Source organism: Argentina silus (genome assembly GCF_951799395.1).
Source record: "Argentina silus genome assembly, chromosome: 6".
Classification (NCBI taxonomy): Eukaryota; Metazoa; Chordata; class Actinopteri; order Argentiniformes; family Argentinidae; genus Argentina; species Argentina silus.
The window spans coordinates 24,191,462-24,211,317 of NC_139660.1; the positions used below are offsets into that span (position 1 = coordinate 24,191,462).

Genomic DNA, 19,856 nt, shown 5'->3' on the forward strand with positions numbered 1-19,856 from the left:
GCTCCACACTTCATTAAGTTTTAAAAATGTTAGTGAGCAAGGTTTTTTACATGATCTGTATTGGTCGAATCTTGCCCTTATCAGCTGCATACCTGACCCTGATTTGGCTCAAGAACATTTCTCTTCTATATTTAAATCTCTGGCAGACAAACATGCCCCCTTAAATGTCTTAGAATTGAGAATCGATCTAATCCTTGGTATTCAACAGAACTGTCAGATCTCCTTTTGTTGAGAAACCAGGCCTGGGCCAAAGCAAGAAAAACAGACTCAGTAGCTGATTGGCAGATTTTCAGACAACTGAGAAATAGATGTACCTCATTAATTAAGAAAGCTAAATCAAGCTACTTCCTAAGTGCTATCTCGGATTCTGCTGGTGATCCTACAACATTTTGGAAAATAATTAATGCAAAGCGTGGAAATTCCCCTTCATCCCTACCTAAAGAAGTTCTGTCAGACTCTGGCCCCATTACAGAGATGCCTTTAACCAGCATTTTATTTCAGCAGGCTCTTTATTTGAGAGAAATGGTGGTTTGGCTGACCATGGTCAGGGGGTCGACTACGCTCCCATATCCCAGCCCCCAGTCCCCAGTTGGCTCGATGAGAGATCAGTCAACTACTAACGAATCAGTAAACCATTTCAACCATTTTCTACTTGTGATGTACTAGATGCCCTGCTTAAAATTGATGTAAACAAATCCATTGGGGCTGGTCTGCTTGATCCAGGCCTATTGCAGCTTTCGGCACCCCTGATTGCCGACTCATTGACACACATTTTTTCAGGTCCTTCTCAGGTCCTATCCCTAAGGTTTGGAAGGCAGCTCATGTGCTCCCTCTCCATAAATGTGGTGACCCCTTCGACCTAGATAACTACCGCCCAATATCCAAGCTACCTTGTCTTTCCAATGTATTAGAGTTCCTGGTTCAACTCCCAGTTAAGAATCTTTTTAATTTCACATTCTATTCTAAATGTGCCCCAATCTGGCTTTAGACCTGGTCCTAGCACAATCTCAGCTGTTACGTTAATCTTAGATGATGTGTTAAATTGTCTAGATCAGAAAAAACATTGTGCTGCCTTATTTATAGATCTCTCCGAGATATTCGATACGTCGACCATTCATTCAGAGGTTGTCTGAAATTGGTCTGAATCAGGCTGTGCCTTTACCTGAACAGCAGAAAGCAGATTGTGCAGTCAATTTTTATGCCAATTTTTATGATTATGGTGATGTCATCTATCAAAATTCAGCAGCCACAACTCTTAAACCTTTGAATGCCATCTACCATAGAGCTTTTCGCTTTATCAGAGATAATTCTAATACTCATCATTGCATTCTTTATCAAAAGGTTGTCTGAACCTCGTTAAAATCCCGTAAATACTCCCTTTTTGTGTATAAAGCCTTACTGCATAAACTCCCGGCTTACCTAACCTCATTATCAAAATTCAAGGAAATAAATTACCTAACCCGCTCTCAGAATTGGTTAACTCTTGAAGTTCCCCGGGTCTCTACCAAATTGGGTAAATCCGCTTTTAGCTATGGTGAACCTAACTGCTGGAACAATCGACAGAAATTCGGTTGGTTGTTCTGGTGCCGCTTGGGCAATTTAGGGTGTTAATTGAGGACCTCCTTGAAAGATGTGATTGTTTCTTTTAATATTGTGGTGTTATATGATGTATTGATTTCTGTATTGAACTGTGGATTGTGGACAGAGTGCACCTGCAAAAGAGGCCTTGGTCTCTTTCCCCTGTATAAATAAATGTTAAATAAAAATGTGATGGAATTTGTTTACAGTACATATTGGTTTCACCATTCAGAAATTACTGTTTCAGGGTACCAAAAGTGAGTGGACAGATTTATAAAATGTCAAAATGAAGCACTCATGTTTAGCATATGGTGGACAATCCTTTACATGCAATAACTGCCTGAAGTTTGCGACTCATTAACCCCACCAGCCAATGGGTGTGTTCTCTGGTGATGCTCTGCCAGGCCTGTACTGCAGCCATCTTCAGTTGTTTGTTTTGAGGTATTTTTGCCTAAAGTCTTATCATCAGGAAATTAAATGCATGTTAAAATGTTTTGGGTCATTGTCTTACTGTATAATGAAGCACCATCCAATGAATTTGGAGGCATTTGCTCGTACTTGAGCAGGCAAGCCGTTTCTGTACACTTCAGAATACATTCTGCTGCTGCCGTCAGCAGTTACATCATGTTTCACAGATGAGGTGGTACAGTATACTATAAATCTTTCTCCAAACATTCCACTTGCAATCACTCTGGTACATGATAATATTCATCTTATCTGTCAAGACCCTTTTCCAGACTTCTGCAGGCTTTTTAGGTACTTTTTAGCAAACTGTAACCGTAAACTGTGACCATCCTTTTTGAGGATAACTGGTGGTTTGCACCTTGCAGTGAAGCCTCTGTAGTTCAGCTGATGACGTATTCTGTGGATGGTAGTCTCTGACACATTCACACCAACCTGCTGGAGAGTGTTCCTGATGAGTGGGACAGTTGTTTTGGGTTTTTTCTTAATTATGGTGAGCATTTTTTGGTCATCGTCTACCTTGGCCTATCAGACTGTTTGCGATTGCTGAGCTCACCAGTGCTTTTGTTTCTTTTTAATGAAATTCCAAACTGTGATTTTGGCAAGGCTAAGGTTTTGGCTATGATTCTGAGTTTTGGGTTTTATTCTAATTGGCTCTAATTGGTTCTAGTTGGCCTAATAAAGGCTCCCTCATGTTGACAGACACCAATAGCAGACTCTAAAGGCAAACGCAAAGCCTAGAATCAATACTAGACATTGACAACTCTTTTATGCCTGCACAAATGATGTGACATAACACACCTGACTTACCAGAAACACCTGTCAAGCCAATTGTCCCATTAATTTTGGGTACCCTGAATTAGAGGGACTATGCATAAAACGTGTTGTAATTTCTGAATGGTGAAACTAATATATACACAAATACCATCAAATACAAGCTGAGAATCTCTATTTTAAACTCACATTAATTGTTTGATTTCAAAGAAAAAAAATGCCTTACTGTCCCATTACTTATGCAGGGCGCTGTATATATATTTTACCACATCCCTATCCTCACACATCACCCACCAAAAGGGTCACATCCTAAATCGGCGAATATCGCAGTCTCCACAGATCATCTTGCCTTGTGGACATTTTCCCTCTCATCTACATTCCGAGTGTGGCCCTCATCACCATGATTACATTTCATGTCTCAGTGTAAATGGGGGCTAAAATCATTCTCCAGGGAAATTGAGCAGAAGGAAAAGGGTTTACCCTTTACCGTATAACCATTCATTGCCTGTCATAAAAAACAGGGGAATAAATGCAAACGGCACTGAGGCTATGGTACAAAGGAAGAACGCCAAAATCAGCACTGCGCTTTTCCTTTATGATGTTGACCCTAACATTATCTAAACCAGACATTAAGCGTCAAGGGAACAATAGAGATGGAGGGCTCAAATGTCATATCAAAATCTATGGTTTGAGATGTCACCTTTGCAAAGCTAACTGGCTGTTTTTGGCACTTTGAATGGATGTTTTCTGAATGTTCCATTTGGGGGCAGACATCTTTGTTGTGTCTAGAAAGACGAAAACATGACATTTTCTATGCCTGTGCTCCCATTCTCGTCTCATCTTTTTTTAAGGCCTCTGGGCTCTGGTCTGGCCTCTCCTTTCCTTCTGCCTTTCTCTTCTGCTCTGCCTGTCTGTCAGACCTTTCACTAAGGCCCACAACAAACATGTTTCCCAGAGGAGGGGAGTAACAGAGAGAAGGAATTCAAAAACCTCAAGTCTTCACAGAGCAGAAGGAAAGAGTATCTCTGCTCTTTGAGTTGACTCTGTATCTGACTTTAAGTTACAAAACAACCCCAATACACATAATCATAAGTTGTAGGTTTCATTCACTACCTAGTGGTCATGTCCTAGCTGGATACTGCTGTGAATATAGTATAACAGGTGGAATACAGGTGATAGTTTTAATACTCATCATTGCATACTTTAACAAGGTCCAGCCAACCTTTTGATAAAGTCCCGTAGATCTCTTCATCACTCCCTTTTGGTGTATAAAGCCCTACTGCATAAACTCCCTGCTTACCAAACCTCATTATTGAAATTCAAGAACATAAATTAGCTAACTCGTTCTCAGAGTTGGTTAACTCTTGAGGTTCCTCAGGTCTCCCGTAAATCCACTTTTAGTAGAACAATCTACAAAAAAAACATTTCAGTTGGTTGTTCTGGTGCCACTCGGGCAATTTAGGGTGTTAATTGAGGACCTCTTTGGTGAAGGATGTGATTGTTTCTCCTAATACATTGTGTTTTTATATGACGTATTGATTTCTGTATTTAAATGTGTTGTATTTTTATGTGTTGTTTTGTCATTGTATAGATATTGTGGACATATATAAAATAACAGTTACTTCATAGTAATTCAATTCAATTTTTTTTTCTTTTCTTTCTTTTCTTTTCTTTTATGCACTTTGAGATTATTCTTGTATAATGAAAAACTCTTTATAAATGTAATCAAGTTATTATTATTATTATTATTATTATTATTATTATTACAATGTTCACAACGTTTGTCCCCAGAACATTTTTGGAGGGTTAGAGATAATCTGGGGTTAATTTGGGAGTTTGTAGATGGTAGAATTGGGAAAAAGGAAAGGTTGCTTCTGACCAAATTCTCACCAAAATCTGGTCAAATGTGTATGAATCTGAGTTTGTCCCTGTCAGTCCGACCTGAGATGCAGACCTTTGTTCTTCTTCCTCACAATCTCTCCAGCCCAATTTCTAACTTGATGAACTAAGAGGCTAACTTGCCACTCCGTGAGTGACATTGCACTGTTAATTCTCCAAAGTGTGACATTGTAACATGGATGGATCTCACTAGCTGATAAACATCTGCTACTGTTTTTCAATTTGCTCCTCCCAACACAACATCATCTCATCAATCATTCATGTAATATCATACGTAAAGTTGTGTACCTAGAAAACATATAGATGAGTGGGCAGTCAGTATATGTAAATATGTTTATGTATAGAATGTCCCAAGAAAACCTACCAATGTTTACATGTGAAGATGTAACAGCTTAATATTTTCCTCGAGGCATGTCTGGCAGTATTAGGAATTACGTTTCAGTGGTTAGGGTTAGGACTAGCTTTGAAATAGTTATGGCAAGGGTAAGTTGTCAGAGGAAGGTATTAGTAAACAATAGCAACAAGTAACACTTTATAATAAAATAACTCGCTGTTGTGAAACCCATGTCCCCCTCCTTCCCTGACTTTTCGTAAATGTCTGTTTTTAACATGCTAACGTTGTTACAATTTCATAATCACACAAAGAAAATAATCTGGAAGCATTTTCATGACTACCACACCTTTTTTTGATAGCCAACATGTCCAAGTCACATCCTGAGGTGTGATTAACACCTGCTCCCACATATTTACCCTCATCATGGTGAATCGAAACTGACCTTACGGTTATGAATGGCTAATCCATTTCAACCGTAATGCCAATATAAGCAACATAGACAGACAGACAATAACAGTTATTTGCATGATCAAAGCGATTACATGTGAATAGAAGCCTGTGCAGCGTGCACCCATCCTGTATGTCGAAACACAGGCTTTTTGTTTTACTCAAGCCACAACAGTTTTGCTCTTAGTCTATTTAGACTTTGTTTTCAGTGAACATCCTTTAGATACTGTTTATCGTACTGCTAAAAGCAATATCTAGGCCAATTCATTTTTCACCACCTGTTTGTGTATGAAGGCTATGTAGAGGCCATGTGTTATGACATATGTATTATTTCTTAAATAATTAATGCAAAAAGATTTGCTCATCAAAGCAAAAAGATTTGCTCATCCTTCAAAATTTCTGTTCCAGATCATTAGAGATTTAGACTTTAGGGCAGTTTAGTATCTCTAAGTCATGCAGTCGGGCAGTGATCACTAATATTATTAGCAAAAACACCAGTAGAAGGATATTTATGAGGTCTATTTGTCAATATCAGGTCTAATAGAATTGATTTTACTAGATCTCTTTTATTAGGATGAGTTAGGATGAGATTTCGTTTAGCTTGTCTGAGATTGGGGACAACCAGTCAATGTTTATATCACCAACAATTAGCAATTCAGCGATTCCATATTTAGATAACAGACCCACCAGGTTATGCAATGCACAAGGAAGAGCAGAGGGCGGGTGGTACACCCCTACCACTGACAACTGGGTGTTATTTCCAAGGCACACATTCATGGCTAACCATTCATATTGTTTTGGTGGAAATCAATACAGAAGCATTAAAACAACTTTTAACAAAGATTACAACACCATGACCCCCATGTTATAACCATTCAATGCAACATCAGTGTCCGCAGTAAAGGCGGACAACCATGACTCAGTTATAACAAAACTGTTGGTCTGAAGAGACCAGACCTCAGGAGACCATTGATTCCTATGCAAATCAGAGACCCTAAATACAAATATATTAATTCCAAAATTACATGAACTATTATCCTTGCATTAAGATGGACTCAATTCAACTTGTTGAGTAATTTGTTGATGATATTTTTGCATTTTATCTAATTTTAAGAGGGGGTCTGAATACTTATGTACATGAGGTATTTCTGTATTTCAATTTGAATACATTTACTGAAATTTCTAAAAAACTGTTTTCACTTTGTCATTCTGGGGTATTGTGTGTGGATTGATTGCAAATTATTTTAATTTAATCCATTTTAAATTGAGTCTATAACACAACAAAATGTGGCAAAAGTGAAGGGGTCTGACTACTTTCCGAAGGCACTATATATGCAGCAGTGTTTTTAAATTATTTTCAGTGTCACTTCAACAAATGGCCATGACATGAGCAATGTTACATTACCTGATTAAATCCACAGTCATCCATAAAATACTGATAGCAAAAGATGCAATTTCGAACCCTGCCAATAGGGTTGCTGGACTTAATGCAGCCTCTCCAGCATGCAGAGAACATGCAGATATGGATGTATGTTCAAAGTCGCTCTTTTTCACATGTTATAATAAAATCAAAGATATAATCAAAAGTTTGGATTTTAAATCAAACATTTACCATGAGGTTAAAGCAGAGATTGTAGAGAAGAGGACACTATTTGTGCATAGCCCCCCTATTTTAGGGTCCCAAAAAGTAATGAAACAATTGGCTTGACAGGTGTTTCTGGTAAATCAGGTTTATTCTGTCATATCATTTGTGCAGGCATCAGAGAGCTGTCAATGTCTAGTATTGATTCTATGCATTTGCCTTTGGAGTTTGCTATTGGTGTCTGTCAACATGGGGACCAAAGAGGTCAAGGAAAGTCAAGGAACTCATTATTAGGCTGAAGAATCATTAAAAACTATCAGAAACATAGCCAAAACCTTAGGCTTGCCAAAATCAACATCATTAAAAATAAAATAAAAAAGCACTGGTGAGCTCAGCAATAGCAAACAGGCTGGTAGGCCAAGGAAGACTGATACAGTTAAGAAAAGAAAACCCCCAAAACAACTGTCCCACAGATCAGGAACACTCTCCGGGAGGTAGGTGTCAATGTATAGCAGAATACGTCACCAGCCAAACTACAGACGCTTCCCTCAAGGTGCAAACCACTAGTTATCCTTAAAAAGGATGGTCAGGTTACAGTTTGCTAAAAAGTAGGTCTGGAAAAAGGTCTTCCAGAGGTCTGGAAAAAGGTCTTGTGGACAGATAAGAATATTATCATGTAATGATAGAGTGCAAGAGGAAAGTTTGGAGAAAAAAGGATCTGCCCAGGATTTACAGCATATCACCTCATCTGTGAAACATGGTGCATGGGGTGTTAGGTTTGGGCATGTATAGCTGCCACTAGAACTTACTAACTTTTCTTAATTGATTGTAACTGCTGACGGCAGCAGTAGAATGTATTCTGAAGTGTACAAAAACATCTTCTCAACTCGAGTGCAAGGAAATGGATTCATTAATTGGATGGTGCTTTATCATACATTTACATTTATAGCATTTAGCAGACGCCTTACGCCAAAGCGACTTACAACAAATACATTTGTTTAAGTAAATGAATCATCTATCCATCAGTCATCATAAGATAAAGTAATCAATGCTCGGACCAGGGGCCATAGGCAATCACATGCTAGGAGAAGGATTTTTTTTTTTACATAGCCCAAAAGTGGACAGAGAATCCTCTTTAGATTTAAATCCAATTGAACATGCATTTCATTTCCTGCAAAAGACCTTAAAACAAACAACAACTGAAGATGGCTGCAGTTACAGGCCTAGCAGAGCATCACCAGAGAAGATACCCAGCAGAAGATAAATGCTTCACTGTCCCAATACTTACGCAGGGCACTGTAAGTCGAATGTAGTTGCTAACATAGTGTATTTTATTTGACTAGTGCTTGGAAGCTTGATGATTTCACACAATAGTGATGTGCATATGTACACGCTATGGTAGCCTAGTACAATTGTTGATGCCTTCACTATTTGCTAGGAGACTGTGTTGATTCATTCACATTCATATGCCAACCAAAAAAAGATGATAGAAAATTACTATGGGATGACATTATAATCAAAAGTTGCACAGTAGAATGTGTTAACCATGTTGGTTTGTGGTTGCCATCTCATGGTCATCTTCCAACGCTGATTAAAGAGATACTACAGATTTTTTTACGCTTATTCCTTACATCAAAATGTGTGTGTATGGTTGATGATATAATGTTAATCAATTTCTTATCTCATTAGACCTGTCTCCCGGGAATTTAGGCTCTGTACAGAACCCCCGACCAACCCTCATATAACTGGTTATGGATCCTCAGCCTGAGGGGTCTTACCCTGTCAGATGCTGACTGGTCTTATGTAGGTTGGTGTCGATTAGATTCACTCCGCTGTTAACGGTCTACATCCCATAGTTCCTCCCATATCTTCCTCTACCCACCTCAGCTGAACTGAAAAATCTCCCCAAACCTAAAAACTGTACACCGAAGTGGGTAGTCTCTATGGTTAACGACCGCTCTAATCTGATATGAGTGCCAGTTGGTGTGGTTGCGGATAAAGGGTTTATCGGTAAGGATAATTTACCCAAAGGAGGTAATAAGGGGCCAGATATAACCCTTCAGATCCTAAGATGTATTATGCACAGCAATCTATAATAGTTTATGTTACCAGGAGGAGGTAAAAAGGCTTATGAGGGATGGAATGACTAAAAATATAAAAATAAATAATAAGAAATAAGAAAAAAATAATAAGAAAAAAATAAAAATTAAGAATTAAAATTGTGAAAATAATAAAACCTATCAGTCTGTCCCTACTCTGCCTGTCAAATTTAGAGAAGTCCCAGTTTCACCCCGTCGAGCATGGCCGGTTCCTCTATCCGCCAGAGCTGTTGTTATACAAACAAAGGTCTGCCAAGGTCCTCCGTTGTACTAGTGTGGCGAGGCCGACAGTCAGAATTCAATCAGAGTGTGAGCTCCGGACAAGGAGATCCTGCTCGGGTGCTAGAGTATGAAAAACTCCAGTTTCCACTCCGGGGTATTCTTCAACACACTCGGTCCTGCTCCGGGCCTTCTGGTGTTACGCTCCGCAGCGGGGAAAGTCCGATGTACTGCTCCAGGGAGCTCTTTTTATAATCTTCAATGGGGCTTTCCTTTACCCCCACCCTCTCTTATCTAATTCATTTCGTCAGGCATTGAATTCGATCTAGTTCTCAGTCAAGCATAGAATTCTATCTAATTCATTACATCACCCTGAGTTCGCACCCATGCTTAGTCATGGGCCTAAGGGCACCTGTTGTTATGTCTACTAGACATACTTATCACTCTCCTGCTCAAACTGGACTCAAGGCCACTTCTTATTGTGGACTTCTGCAATCCTACTCTATTTTTAATACTAATTGTGCCTTTCTCAAAGTTAACATTTAGTACATATGGTATACAATTATCATTAGCACACATGATTAGCCTACTTCAATCATCCCTGAGTAAGAATTATACAGTAAAACATTAGTATGGTGGCCTACTTCAGCAATCATTTCTGAGTAGGAATTATACAGTCAAACATTAATGCATTTGGTTGCCTACTTCAGCATCAGTTAAACCGTTGTCACTACGAGGTCCAACTAGATATGTTGACCCGGAGTCAAGACTACACTTATAATTTCTCTTATTCAGTTTTGCCTTTTGCACATATTTGAACTCATTTATCAGTTACACACATTTGAATCAACTTATCATTAATCAGTTACACACATTTGAATCAACTTATCATTAATCAGTTACACACATTTGAATCAACTTATCATTTATAAGCAGTAATGCAGTTTACACCTATTTTAAGGATAGTTCAAAGATAAAATGTGTTTCAGGAACATCCACAGCCGCGGTGTCCCTCGTCAGGTTGGGCCCCCAGCTGCTAAGCTTTTTCTCTTTCTAGCAGTGTCATGGTGATTCACCAAGGTTGCTCTCAAATCTCGGGCCAATCCTGCTGTGCTTAACTGGGTAACGTTGGGAATGGTGTTTAGGCCAGGAAAAGGCCATACTAATCTCGCCCTCGGCGACACCCCCTCCATGGCCTGAATCCCGGCTCTGAACATCCTTTTTCCGGACCGAAGAATCCTCCTGTTCTTGTAATATGGTAACAGGCTTTTTTCAGTTCTATTAGGTACAGAGCGCTTCCAGCAGCTGGTGTTAGAAGTCATGGTCGTTCTGATAAGGCAGCAACAGTGAGACTAAATATCATGCCCTTATTTTCCTTCAGCGTAATCTCAGACTACAGAGCCAGTTATGAGCCCAAGTTTTTGTTGCCTGCTGCGTTTATACGTGTGTGAGCTCCTCCCCTTGAAGAAGCCCTTCCCTATCTTGTCGTCGTTTTATCATTGACTCGCACAGAGCTGTTGCCCCTCCTTTCACCATCACCAGTATAACCACCCCCACGATCAGTATGCCCAACATCCACAGGAGGTATGGCCATAATTGGGCAAGTGTCTTTCCTACCCTCTCCTCCATGGGGGATGGTTCCAGTCACTACCTCAACCCCTTCTCCGATTTTCTCCACTACTTCGTTCATGGCTTCAACTCCCAATCCCCTCACTGAGGCTCCCGCCAATTCCATCCAGCTGCACTCATGGTCTTTAGAGAGGAAGGTGCTACAATGTAGCCAGTGCTCAGACTGTGAATAACACGTCCCGTTGTTGTAGATACGATAGGGACCCAGCCACTCATATCCTCTGATTTCCTTGCCTTCACATAGGTTTTTTCGGAATGCGTGTCCCTCGGCCAATACATAGAGTGGGTTCCCTACATACGGAGCTATCTCTCCGTTTTTGAACGTTGTTCTTGTAATCATGAGGTCCAACAAGCTTCTAGCACATCCTTCATTCCTAGGGATAGAGCGAATCCACTGTCCTTTTTCCTTTCTCCACACTGCTCCCTGGCGATAGGTCTCATACTGTTGGTGGTAATGAATGTCACATGTCCTCTCCCAACCTGGCACCTTTGAACAGTCTCCCCCGGCCAGCTCGATCAGGCATGTGGTGTTAGCGTTGTCACAGGTCATTTTCCATGGTCTAGGCGTCACACAGAGCTCTGGTTGATAACTGGACAACTGTCCTGGTAGAATAGCCCTTGACCTAGAGTATACAGTGGCTAAGTATTGGTATTTCACCCAGTAGTTACTGGATTTATCTAAACACGATTTCACCCATGCCTTAACTTCCTCTTCTTGGAAGCCCCACCAGGTACTAGCAGCGTCTCGGTTGTACCCCTCATACCATGCTTGCATCACAGCCTTCACTGTTTTGTTGCCTTTGACATAGGAGCAGTCATTCTTCCAGGTTCCCCACAGGCCATCCCAGACCTGCCATAACTCACACCTCGGTGAGGCTCCATTGCTGACGAATTCAGTCCCATTCATTGCTTCGAATAGTTTCTCTGCTGTGCATTCGTCAATACTGTTGAAATCTCCTGTGGGCGCCTCCATTAACTCATCTGGTGTTGGCATGGTTTGCACGAACATTTCCTGTTCCACTGGGCCTGCTAGGCTACTGCCGGTTATCCGAGTCCCGGGTCGGTAGTTCGTCTCCAAATGCTTAACTTTAGTTATCCATATCCAAGGGAGAGTGTCGTTCAGCCAATGATCATAAAACACCCATGGAGTATTTATATAAGTTGCTCTGTTTAGATTAAAGACTGGTTTATTTACTTGACTTAGCGCCAACCGATGTTGTCCCTTTGAACAATTCTGTGCCAACAGTCCTAGGTTCCAATAGCATGGTGGTTCGGTCAGGGGCATCATCTTTTCTCTGAAACGTTGCAGGGCCAGGTCCTTACTCTCGCTGATCCTTGCCTGCCTTCTCTCCGTGGTATCAGCGGTGTTGACTCCCAATAGAGCCAGGGAGAGGGGTTCCACATTTTCCTCAGTCGTCTGCTCAATTGTATCGAATGAATTCTGGCCTGGTTGCCTTCTTGTATCGTTAGGCCATTTTATAGGCCGGAGGGTTTGTTTACATGACAGGTTGTAGGTACCCCAAAATGGTCCTTGTTTAGGGAGTATCATTACACATGACTAATTTTTATAGGGAGCACTAAATACTTTGTCTTTTATCCAGTGTCCTTGTGTTTTATGGTTGTTTCCAGGTGCCGGGACGCATCCCTCCGTGCAGTACCATTTAGGAGTGGATGTCATCATGTGTATCCAATTACATTGCACCCTTTTCCTTGTTTTGGTATTCAGACTTAGAAAAATCATCATTAAATTCTGTCCCACTGGTTCTACCCCCTCCAAGGCATCCTTCGGTGTGGTCTCATTTCTCAATATTCGTAGCCAGTAGGCCAGTATCTCAGCGTTTCCATTATCCAGGGCTGTGGAATTATTCTCTGTCCACCCAGGGATGTGGTTTCCTCCATCCTCAGTTTCATTCCATAATTCCAGCAGTACTCTCAATGCTGGGATGGTACTATTTCTTCCCTTTGTTTGGAGATCCGCTTCCCAGCCGGGAAGGGTTACCATTTTCTGCTCCGCCAGCCAGCATGACTGGTTGAACCTCTTCGTACTGGTATAGTATACCCACTCATGTGTGTCCTCCCATGGTATATTCCCACAAAAATAAAGAATGGCTAAGACCGCCATCAGGCCCGCCATCCCTATCAGACAATTTCCTATCATGTAGCATCTCATTGTCGTTATTCAGTCCGTGGTCGTGTTGGTAGGGAGGTCTGTTAGTGGTTTCTTGGTTCACTTACTGCGGCCTACAATCCCCCGGGTTTTTCCTAAGCATCCCTTCCATTTTTAAGGTTAGATACTCCTGGTGTTGCTTCTTGAGAGAGGCTCCTCTCCTTAGATCCTCTTCTAATTGTCTTCCCCAGTTGGCTCCTCCGAGTGGTCTGCCCTCCAGCCGGAGGTCTTCTTTATATATGCCTTCAGGTACATCAAACCTTTGCCACACCCATATCCACGTCATCGCCGATGTCTTGACTGGGCGGTTTTTGGGCATGTATCTCTTGCATCCACCCTTCACTGCATCCACCCCATCTCTCCTCCATGGGGGATGGTTCCAGGCATATCGCTCATGCATTTCCAATGCTTCCATTCCAACACGTCCTTTCCATTTGATATGAATCCGTGCTTAGCTAATTTCAATAGGTTGAGGGCTCGGCCTGCTCTGAGCCCTCTTGCATCTCTCCTGGTAACAACCACCCCCTTAACCGTGGCCACACGGACCCAGGGTGGTAGACTCTGTACATTCGTGGCCATATTTTGGGATCCTGGTTTTATCCAACTAAAAAATTGGTTTCAACTGTGCCACTCCCTGGACCCCTGTATTCTGTAATAACACTGTGTTATCATCGAGTATCTGTACTATTATGTCTGACTTCTCGTATTTTGCTTTTACTGCAGCATCGGTTGGATGGTATTTTGCTTTTATCCAGACCCTCTGTCCCACCTTGAATGGTACTTTCGGCTTGGGCTCTGGTTTATCTGCTGGGGTGCCTCTTCCTATATCCTCTGACCGGAATGGGCGTCGGTTTAATTCTTCTGCTGGGGAGGGTCGGCCTTCTCGACATCTGTCATTCAGCGCCTCCCCCAGCTCCAGTGTTTTCGTGCTTCATTCTTTTATCCGTCCTTAACTCTTTAGGCACCCCCAGAATTCCATAAGTCTGATCCAACATTACCACCATACTCCTCCCGTCAGCCTTTCTAACTGCTTTCACTATCACATATCCTGACATCGAATCCACGAGTACTAGGAGATATTTCTCCCCCTTTTTTCCATTCACCCCCATGGGCCCGGCCACGTCCATGCAGACGGATCCCCATGGGATGGTGCTCTTGATTGTTTGTCCTGCCACCCGCTGCCCTCTCCGGCCTGTGTTATATTGACCACATACATCACATCTCTTGAGGACGTCCCGGACATGGCGCTCAGGGATCCACAGGTGCAGTTTCTCCAATTCTTTGCGTGTGGGTACCAGGCCTGCATGGCCCACATTTTCATGCACAGCCTGCACTACCTCCTCCATGCTTTCCAGTGGGACCACCTTGCCCTTAGGTGATTTCTCCCACTTCCCACTGCCGACCATTATGACTCTGCGGAGTTGCACATAGCGATCCACTTCTGCGTTTCCTCGCCAGTGCTCTCCTTGTGTTGTGTGCGCTCGCTGGTGCACTATTTCCATTGTTAGTTTTAGCCTCACTTCGGCTATCTTTTTCCATAGGACTCGGTGAGCCACTTCTTTGCCTTTAGCTCCCTCAAAACCGTTCTCCTGCCATATGTCCAGATCTTCCTTCAGAGCTTGTGCACAATAGTAGCTATCGGTGATTAACCTCACCCTTTTTATTTTTCTCTGTTCCAGTTCCAGTAGTCCCTCCAGTACTGCTGCTACTTCCCCTGTTTGAGCTGTCCCTGGGACTCGGCCCCTCTGTCGAAACACCTCCTTATCGTTGTTTAGCAGAATATATCCCTAATGTGCCCAGTTGTCTCCTCCTTTCTTTGAGCCATCGGTGTACAGCTCCCACTCATATGATTCCTTTGCCGTCCTGTCCAACTTTGTTTTTTATGTCTTGTAGCTTTTATGGGCCCAATCTCTAGATATTCCCTCCATGTCCTTTATCGTTATTAGATTGTGTGGTCCCAATAACCCTATGTTTCCGTCACGGACCCCATACAGTACTTTTCGTTTTGTTCCTTCCGCCAATATCACTTTGAGGTGTCCTTTAGGTTTCAGCTTCCTGCAGGTCATGGACACCTCTGCTCCAGAGTCTACCAGGTAGGGGACACCTAGGATGTCAGTGTAGATTTCCTTCCCCACCCAGTATGCATGCTCCAAGGTGACCCGCAAGCTGTCAGCCATTATTGCTTTGCCCCCCCCCTGTCCCTTAGGCTGTCGGGACTGGTAGAGGGCCTGTCTCTGTTCCATAGTCATCCTAGCAAATTCTTCCGTGGGGATAAAGTTTCCCTTCCGCTGGTTTCCTCTTTGGTCTGGTCGAGTGTATCTCCCCTCAGTTACCCTGCCTTGGTGATGTCTCCTTGCTGTGGGTTCCGTTGGTGGTGGGCCTTCCCCCTCCATTATGATAGGTGTGTCCTTGTGCAGCTCTCCTTGACTATGGCAGGTGACGGGTCTTAGACTGAAATTCTTGTCAGATCCGTCTCTCACTTCTGTCTTCGTCTAGGCTGGTGCTGGTTTCGATGAACTTCTTTTCAAGCTTGTCTCTCACTTCTGTATTCGTTTCTTCCTCCTCAGGTCCTTCCTGATTTGGAATCTTTTGCCCCTCTGGGACGATTGATAGTCGGCAGCAGGTAGACCTGAAGTCCTCGGTCTATCTTCAAGCCTTGGCCCTCCAGGTCCGATCAGTCTTGGTCTTTTCTTCAACCTCGACGTATCTCCCCAGGTTGTCTCTGGTTCTGATACTTTTTTGGGGTTATTTTCTTCGGGGCAAGAGCAGCCTTGGTCACAAATGCTTTCCTCCCAACACCCTTTGTCCTACACACAACAGCTGAGCTCCCTGTCTTCAGTCTGCTGCTCCCCCTTCCCAGTGCTCCTGGGCCGGCCGTGGAGGTTTGTGGGCTGTTCTCTTCTGCGTACTTGTAGTCTGCTAAGACACTCCCTCCTTGGGAGTGCCCGGGTTTGCTGCAGAGCCTGTTTCTCAGACCCCAGCTGTCTTCGCTCGCAATGTCGTCCTTCCAACACCAGCGCCTACTTCTCTCTTCCTCCCACGTTCCTCAAGACTGGTCCCCCGAGGTCCCCAAAGACTTCTTCCTCACTGGCTCCTGAGTTCCCCAGTCCTAGGTCAAGAGCTGCCAAAGTCCAGCCATTCCGCTTCTTGAAAAAATGCGGGCTTGTAGCTTCTCCTGAGAGCCCCACATTGGGCGCCAAAAATGTCTCCCGGGAATTTAGGCTCTGTACAGAACCCCCGACCAACCCTCATATAACTGGTTATGGATCCTCAGCCTGAGGGGTCTTACCCTGTCAGATGCTGACTGGTCCTATGTAGGTTGGTGTCGATTAGATTCACTCCGCTGTTAACGGTCTACATCCCATAGTTCCTCCCATATCTTCCTCTACCCACCTCAGCTGAACTGAAAAATCTCCCCAAACCTAAAAACTGTACACCGAAGTGGGTAGTCTCTATGGTTAACGACCGCTCTAATCTGATATGAGTGCCAGTTGGTGTGGTTGCGGATAAAGGGTTTATCGGTAAGGATAATTTACCCAAAGGAGGTAATAAGGGGCCAGATATAACCCTTCAGATCCTAAGATGTATTATGCACAGCAATCTATAATAGTTTATGTTACCAGGAGGAGGTAAAAAGGCTTATGAGGGATGGAATGACTAAAAATATAAAAATAAATAATAAGAAATAAGAAAAAAATAATAAGAAAAAAATAAAAATTAAGAATTAAAATTGTGAAAATAATAAAACCTATCAGTCTGTCCCTACTCTGCCTGTCAAATTTAGAGAAGTCCCAGTTTCACCCCGTCGAGCATGGCCGGTTCCTCTATCCGCCAGAGCTGTTGTTATACAAACAAAGGTCTGCCAAGGTCCTCCGTTGTACTAGTGTGGCGAGGCCGACAGTCAGAATTCAATCAGAGTGTGAGCTCCGGACAAGGAGATCCTGCTCGGGTGCTAGAGTATGAAAAACTCCAGTTTCCACTCCGGGGTATTCTTCAACACACTCGGTCCTGCTCCGGGCCTTCTGGTGTTACGCTCCGCAGCGGGGAAAGTCCGATGTACTGCTCCAGGGAGCTCTTTTTATAATCTTCAATGGGGCTTTCCTTTACCCCCACCCTCTCTTATCTAATTCATTTCGTCAGGCATTGAATTCGATCTAGTTCTCAGTCAAGCATAGAATTCTATCTAATTCATTACATCACCCTGAGTTCGCACCCATGCTTAGTCATGGGCCTAAGGGCACCTGTTGTTATGTCTACTAGACATACTTATCACTCTCCTGCTCAAACTGGACTCAAGGCCACTTCTTATTGTGGACTTCTGCAATCCTACTCTATTTTTAATACTAATTGTGCCTTTCTCAAAGTTAACATTTAGTACATATGGTATACAATTATCATTAGCACACATGATTAGCCTACTTCAATCATCCCTGAGTAAGAATTATACAGTAAAACATTAGTATGGTGGCCTACTTCAGCAATCATTTCTGAGTAGGAATTATACAGTCAAACATTAATGCATTTGGTTGCCTACTTCAGCATCAGTTAAACCGTTGTCACTACGAGGTCCAACTAGATATGTTGACCCGGAGTCATACACTACACTTATAATTTCTCTTATTCAGTTTTGCCTTTTGCACATATTTGAACTCATTTATCAGTTACACACATTTGAATCAACTTATCATTAATCAGTTACACACATTCGAATCAACTTATCATTAATCAGTTACACACATTTGAATCAACTTATCATTTATAAGCAGTAATGCAGTTTACACCTATTTTAAGGATAGTTCAAAGATAAAATGTGTTTCAGGAACATCCGCAGCCGCGGTGTCCCTCGTCAGGTTGGGCCCCCAGCTGCTAAGCTTTTTCTCTTTCTAGCAGTGTCATGGTGATTCACCAAGGTTGCTCTCAAATCTCGGGCCAATCCTGCTGTGCTTAACTGGGTAACGTTGGGAATGGTGTTTAGGCCGGGAAAAGGCCATACTAATCTCGCCCTTGGCGACAGACCACACAGTCCTCAGTTTTAGGCAAACAAACCTTTAGAAAAATAAGTGTGTGCCCCTGTCTGTCCAGTCAGGTAATTTCTTGACAATTATGTATATATATTTTTTTTTGTGAGTGCTAATCACTAGAACTAGTGGCTGAAATTATACATAAATCCTGTAGCATCTGTCTAACATGGTTGATAATGAGTTGAAAGTGCAAGTTGTCTAAAATGACAGCATTTGACAGTCATCGTAAAGGATAGTTTTCTACAGAATATGTATTTAAGTAAGTATTTAACAGTCATGACCTAACCTTGTAAAAAGGTTGCCCATGCGTGGAAATGTAGGTTCTAAATGCTGGCATTTGACAGTCATCATCCAACTGTATCATTAGCTTGACAGTATCATTCATTTTAAAATGTTTGATATTTACTTCAATACAATGTTTATGTCAACATTGCAGTCACGTCAACTTCCTAACTAGTGCATGAGACAATTTGAAAACTTGGGACATACTTTGCACAGACATTCCATGACAAGAAGAGAAACATTTTTAGTTGTTGTAATAACTTTTTCAGCATGGTCTGAATTGTACCCTCTTTTGTACTACTCTTTGTACTACTCTGTTTTGAAATACATATTCATGCTTTTTTAATGTTCATTCTTATTGTGTTATGTTAATGTTCATTATTATGTGCACAGAGAGTCTAGTTTTGTTACATTATACCATTATTGTTAGGTATGCATGTTAATTAAAAAATATGTGTGAGCCTCATGGTGTATTATCTTTCCAGTAATACGTCCAGTTGGGATTTACCGTACAGTAAGGTTTATAAAAAAAAAACAGTTAATCTGAGCTGGTCTTATGCTCACCGTTAACTGCCAATGTTAAGAACACTCATTTTCAACCCATGTGCAAATGTGTAGCAATGTTGGTGTGTATCAAATGACAACCCTAATCCAACGTACAAAAAAAACATCCAATTACAACATTTAAAATACTATTAATTTCAACAATCATGTGACTGAGCAACAACCGTCAAATAACAATGTTACTCGAACATTGCAAAACGTTAATTTTTTGACTGTTTCACAACTGCAACACAACAAATTAATGCCCATTGGCTGCTGTGATCCCTTACTTGAGGGTGGAGACCCCGTCTGGCGTGGTGGGCTCATTGAAATGCCTCATGTACTCGTGCATTTCAGGAAAACTCTTCTTCATGTAGTCCTCTGCACTGCTTTCTTTCACTGTACCAAACCTGAAACCATGGGAAGGGTGGTGGAGCTGGAGCCAGAGGGAGGGGGAGAAGGAGATGGAAGGAGAAAGGGAGAGGGGAAGGTGTGTGTGGGTTGGTGGGGGGGAGGGGATAATGGGGGTAAGTCAATAATGCTTGTCATGTATGCATGAGCGGACTGTTTCATACGCAAAAAAAGGTTGAAACAGTGCCCTCTAACGGCAGGTCCGTCTACCCTTCTATTTTCATTTGGACAATGTGCAACACAGCATATAGGTGCATAGGTTTATAATTGTATATGTATTGAGACATGTTAAACACAAATATTATTGCTAAAAGTCTTGTACTGTAGCCTACCCTAAAATTGTTCGCAGGTTGACTCTGTGATGTAAAAAAATGTCATAATAGCAACAGTGCACAAACCTATCCACCTA

The 19,856-nt window shown here is 42.2% G+C and overlaps 1 protein-coding gene across 1 annotated transcript in view; it reads right to left on the reverse strand.

The window, feature by feature from the left end:
- Positions 1-19,856, reverse strand: part of grin3bb (glutamate receptor, ionotropic, N-methyl-D-aspartate 3Bb) — a gene marked incomplete at both ends in the record, with an annotated part of 186,205 nt that overhangs the window by 23,993 nt on the left and 142,356 nt on the right. Inside the window, one exon of the mRNA XM_083671493.1 lies at positions 19,327-19,472. Within this exon, the coding sequence (XP_083527619.1) occupies positions 19,327-19,472 (146 nt within the window). The remainder of the gene's footprint in view (positions 1-19,326; positions 19,473-19,856) is intronic.